This window comes from Geospiza fortis, unplaced genomic scaffold (genome assembly GCF_000277835.1).
Source record: "Geospiza fortis unplaced genomic scaffold, GeoFor_1.0 scaffold408, whole genome shotgun sequence".
NCBI lineage: Eukaryota > Metazoa > Chordata > Aves > Passeriformes > Thraupidae > Geospiza > Geospiza fortis.
Genome location: NW_005054330.1, coordinates 5955686 through 5960820, shown reverse-complemented (window position 1 = coordinate 5960820; position 5135 = coordinate 5955686). Strand labels below are relative to the sequence as shown.

The window sequence follows — 5135 nt, the reverse complement described above, 5'->3', positions numbered from 1 at the left end:
GTAGGGGAAACCGGGTCCTGCTCGCCCCGGCTGCCGCGGTCAGGTCTCGCCCCTTCTGCCGCAGACCCAGGCCAAAAATCCCCCCAAAACATCGGGGAAGTCCCAGGAAGGAACTTGGCACCCCCGAGGGCACAGCGCGTTCTCCTCGCTCGCCACTCGCTCCCCCAGAGATCTAGCGGGGCTCATTCGGTTGCCAGAGCAGCTCTCGAGATCTTTGTGCTCAGTAGTTCACCCCGGAGAGCTGACTACAGCTTCCAACAGCCACCGGGGCTTGCTTTCAATTTCAGATTGTTGGCATGTTCTCGGGTAACATTTGTCCTAAAGGTACCCTCAGTGAACGTTGGGAGTTGTATTCAGTTCAGCTCGCAGTACTATTCCCTCTATTAGGGGCAGGACTGGTTGGGGTTTCAGTTTTGGTTTTGTTGATTTTTTAAATCTCCTTAGATCCCAGTACAGGAAGGAGGCTGAGGCAGAATACAGCAGCATAAACCTGTATATTGTCACCTTTGCTAAGACCCCATTCTCTCAATTTCTGATTATACTCTAATTTCAAGCAAGGCTTTAACAGTGATGGCACAAAAACATTTTAAAGGGAACTTGTGCTTTTGATTCCTAGATTCTACAGACAGGAATTATGAGTTTCACAGCTTTTTTCTTTGTACACTGCTTTCTTGGGGCTTGCTTTCCTTTCCTTCACTTAGACCATGTTCATCTGTATGCAACAGCCCCAACACATCAGTCCAAGGGTGTTTTTGGCTGGGACAGTTGGTGACTGATGCAGTTTTCAAGCAGGGCTGGCTTCTGCCTGATGTCAGACCCAGGGCCCTGGAGAGCTGCTGATTATTCGTAACAGTTAGAACATGAATTGTGGGAATGCAAACTTCCCTCTGGCCATCTGCCACTGGGACTTGGCCTTTCGTGGGGATACACCCCAACAGCCTGGCTTGGGGGACCTGTTGATCCTTGGTCTTTTTCTTGGCAGCATCAGCTAACAGCAGTGCTGCCTTTTGACATGTGAGCACGTACTCTCCAAGGACCTGGCAGACTGGTGCCTCGTGCTGCTAGCACCTGTCCCAGCATGGTAACTGTTGGCCCTTATGACCACTGTGATTTTCTTTTTGTTGGTCACCCAGAGGTGACACCTCCTTTATCTCACAGCAATTCCCTCGGGCACTGACTTTTCCAGTCCTTTTGTCCTTGCAGTTCCACAGATGCTTACATTGCTGGAAAGAGGGATTGACCATAAGGTGAGATGGTTTGGACGATATTGGCCTTTTTAAAAGAACCTCTGTCCCAAGAGGAGCTGTGATTGCACAGATTTGATCATCTCTATTTAAACACAGGAGGGCGTTTAATATTTAAACTGATTGTGAGCACCTTCTGCTGGAAGTGCCTACTACAGCAAACCAAGCCTCCTGGTGTGATTAATGAAATCCATTGTGGCATCAATTTTCATCTCTAATGCTTCCTTCAGTGTATAAAACAAAAAGAGATTATACTGAGATGGTTTTAATCTCCCAAACAAAGCCTGAAACAAACCCCACTGCTGCATCTGTTAGGAGAGGGATGAAGAAAATCTATTGCTTGGATGGAGAGGGAAAAGCAAATATAAATCAGTGAAATGTATTGTAAATATGCCACCATCTTAGTCAGGCCTCTATACAAGCTTAATGTTCTTTTGGGGACTATTGACTGCAAAACATAACTGTGTTATCTGGAGCAACCCTGGATTAAAGCTTTGTTTATAGCACAACATATTATTGACTTCCACTTAAAAAAAAATAAAAAATCCATTGTCCTATGAATTTAATTATTGGTTTGGCTTTTTAGAAATATGGTATGTTACTGCTTCTAAAACTCCTTTGTATGCTACTTTATTAGTATTTGATTTTGTATGTGTCATCCCAATCAAATATCTATGAAAAACTGTTAAGAAATATAACAATGCAGTTTCTTTACAATGAAATGGTGGCATTATCTATTAGGATCCTAAAATGTATTTCAGCTGAGAGCTGGGACAGTTGCTGCCTATAAATGGACATCCAACTCCCATTTCTGCTCTTCTAGCCCTGCTTCAGCTTGGTTATGTCCTTTGGAAAGCCTCAGCCCAGAAAATAGAAGAACCAGTTATTGGAAACAAGTAAAACATGAGGTTGTTTTGTTTTAATTGCACTGCTGAAGGCTGATGTGAGACTTCACTGCTCAGGTACTGCAATAGTGAGTAGCTCTTGTGGAGATTTAGATCAGGCATTTAAAGAGCTGACATTCCTGAAACACAGAAGGTTCCTGTGTGTACAGAACAAATGATCTTTCAGCCTGGAAATCACTCCAGGGATGGCCCTTTCTGAAAATGCAAAAAGGCCAGACTGACTCAAGCACATAGAGAACCAAGAGCAAGTGACTGATGCCAGTGATGTCATCACAGAGCACAGAAATGTCACCTTGCCCAGGACACATTGCCTTCTTTGTGATATTAGCAAACAAGGGTGAAAATAAAGCATAGGTGTAAAAGAGTGGTGTAAGAGTCTTTGTAAGAGGGTCAATCATTCTTTCCTCGCTCAGATCAAAATCTTGCATAGTTCTGTATAAACTAGAAAGCAAAAGGTTCTATTCTTATGGGGCAAAAGGGTGGCACTGACCGTGCCTCTGAGTAATTTTTTTCCCTTCTTGCTTTTTTTCCATCCCACAAGCACTGAATCCAGTAAATAAGCCATGGGGAGGGTTGGAGAACTTGATTCAAGGAGCCATCCAGGGCAACCTGCCAGTGCAAATTCCCTCTGCTAAACAGGTTCCTAAAAGAGCAAGATACTGAAACAGGCAATCCAGCTTAAGCTGTGGATACAGCAGTGGGTATTGTCCTTCCCAGAGGGTCAAGGGGAGGTGAACTCTAAGCTGTGCAGGCTCTTCAAGCCCAGTGTCAAGTATATTGTTAAATCTGATGCTTTGAAATCTGTATTCTGCCTTGCAGGGATTTCACTGGTTGGTTTGTTCACAAAGGAAGTGTGGCAGAGGGTCTGGACCTTTGGTGGTTACACCAACAAACGCTGGAACATGTAGGACTGTATGACTTGAGCAGGACAAAGCATTTTTCACACATCAGAAAAGCTGCAAATCCAATAAATGTCCAAGTGCTTCAATCAATACCTTCACCTCAGCTGTGAGGGCAGCACTCAGATAACAGGCACTGCAAGGGATCATCTTTTTTTTTGTTTAGAGTAAGGGGAGAGAAAGATGTGTTGTGGGAAAGCCACAGCCAGACCTGTAAAAGTAGGTTATTGTCCTGTGCTTTTAAAGCCGACTGTGGTGAGAAAGGAATTCCCATCAACATCCTTAATCTTCCTGCCAGTGGGCTGACAGACTTCCAGGGGAGGCAGCACAAGCTATCAGGTTTCTTTTACCATTCTCTCTCTCTCTCTCACTCTTTCTCTCTCCCTCCCTGCCCCACTCCCCCCTTTCTGAATGATGAATTGCTTTATTCTTCTCTCTCTTTTTCTGCACTTTATTTCTGACAAATATCTTATGTTTTCTGGTTGTTTGTGTACCTCTGTGGCGAGGTGTTACAGCTACAGCCTGCTCTGCTGCAAGAGGTGCAGGCAGCCTCAGAGAGTTTGCAGTTAGCCTAATGAATAATTAAAGAACATCTGTGTCTTGCTTGCAAAACAGGCCAGAACTGTAAAGCCAGAGACAAGACTCATGTGTGACCTGTCTTTCTCTTTGCTTCTGTAATGTCCAAAGCTATCCAGTATGTGTGTGCCCAGTTTTTTCCTGATGCTGAGGAGAGGAAATACAGGATGGGAAGGTGTGTTTGCAGAGCTTGGTAAGGGTGAAAAAAACAGATTTATTGTTAAAATCTGGAAAGTTTTAAAAAGGGAAAGAAAGTTGTTATGAGTGTTAGCCAAGCAAGATGTAGTAAAAAAAAAAGGCCATCCTATTTTTCTCAAGGCTCAGTATCTCCACGGAGTTTCTGACAAGTTTGTTTTTTCCCAGGGTTATCAATATCACGTCAGGTAGAACAGAAAGACCACTCATCCACCATGGTGACTCATGGCATTGAAGTCAGGGGAAACATCCCTTGACTGCTAAGGGGGTAAAGCATGGATGACTCAGGAGTGCCCAAGGACAGAACCAACACCATGCTCACCCTGCCTGTGTGTAAGGAACAAGGGGTGCAAAGGGAAAAGAACAGGGGAACAGTTTGACTTGTAATATGGCACATAGGAGTTAGAGATGTAACTATTTTGTACTATAAGTGTTAGTCTCTGTGAATTGTGAAGTTTGGAAGCATTCTGTAACAGTCTTTCCAAAACAAAGCTGAGAGTGCTGGGAACAAGCAGAACTACTCTAGACCTGGAGGAGAGGTATGGCCAATATTTCAGGCCAGCTTGATCTGTTTGGGGTACCTCACCAACAATTTGGCTTTGGTTCGCGCCTGGCCCTGATCTGACACACATGCTGCCTTACACCTGAGGCTCCTTCTTGGCTTACCATGATCCAGGGAGACTCTGGACACAGGATTCAAGCTGGCTCCTTCTTTGTGGGATGACCTTCCAACACTTATGTCAAGAGGGCTCCCATCCTCACACACACTTGTGCCAGCTGCTGGGATTGCAGTGTGCCTTTGACAGACTGCTGGAGCTACTCAGAGCTGCTGGAGAAACTGCAGAGAAACAGAAAATGTCTCAGGGACACAGCGAGCACAACAGGGTGCAGAGGAGAGCTGGGCTGGGGAGGTACAGGGTGGCATTGAACACTCATGTGAGAGGTGTTTGGTCTGAGTGCTCCCACACAAACCCAGCTGTGGGCTGGCTGCTTCTGCAGCCCACAGGAGGAGTAAAGGTGTAATGGTTCCATGGGAGATGTACATCCACATCTAGACTGGTGCTGTGTTTTTTTAATGAACTAGGTGTTTTCAGCAGTGGGTGTGAGTTCTCTCTATTGAATCTTACCACGTGACAATGTTTGCCAAGCCTTTGTGGAACAAACATTCCTATTAAGAATTAAAAAGTAGCTTATGCCTTTTCCCATATTAAGGCACAAACTGAGAGAGCTGTTCTTGCTTGTATTTCTTTACAGCAAACCCTTAGGTCCTAAAATTACCTGTCATGGTGTGGGCCATGGAGTTCTGCAACCATTAA

General features: G+C 44.8%; 1 protein-coding gene across 3 annotated transcripts in view; it reads right to left on the bottom strand.

Moving 5' to 3' along the window:
- Positions 1-5135, bottom strand: part of BICDL1 (BICD family like cargo adaptor 1) — a 66881-nt gene that overhangs the window by 49056 nt on the left and 12690 nt on the right. For all 3 annotated transcript variants that reach the window (XM_031057451.1, XM_031057450.1, XM_031057452.1), the window contains exon 3: positions 4486-4657. In XM_031057451.1, coding sequence (XP_030913311.1) covers positions 4486-4488 — 3 coding nt within the window. In that variant the 5' untranslated portion in view covers positions 4489-4657. The remainder of the gene's footprint in view (positions 1-4485; positions 4658-5135) is intronic.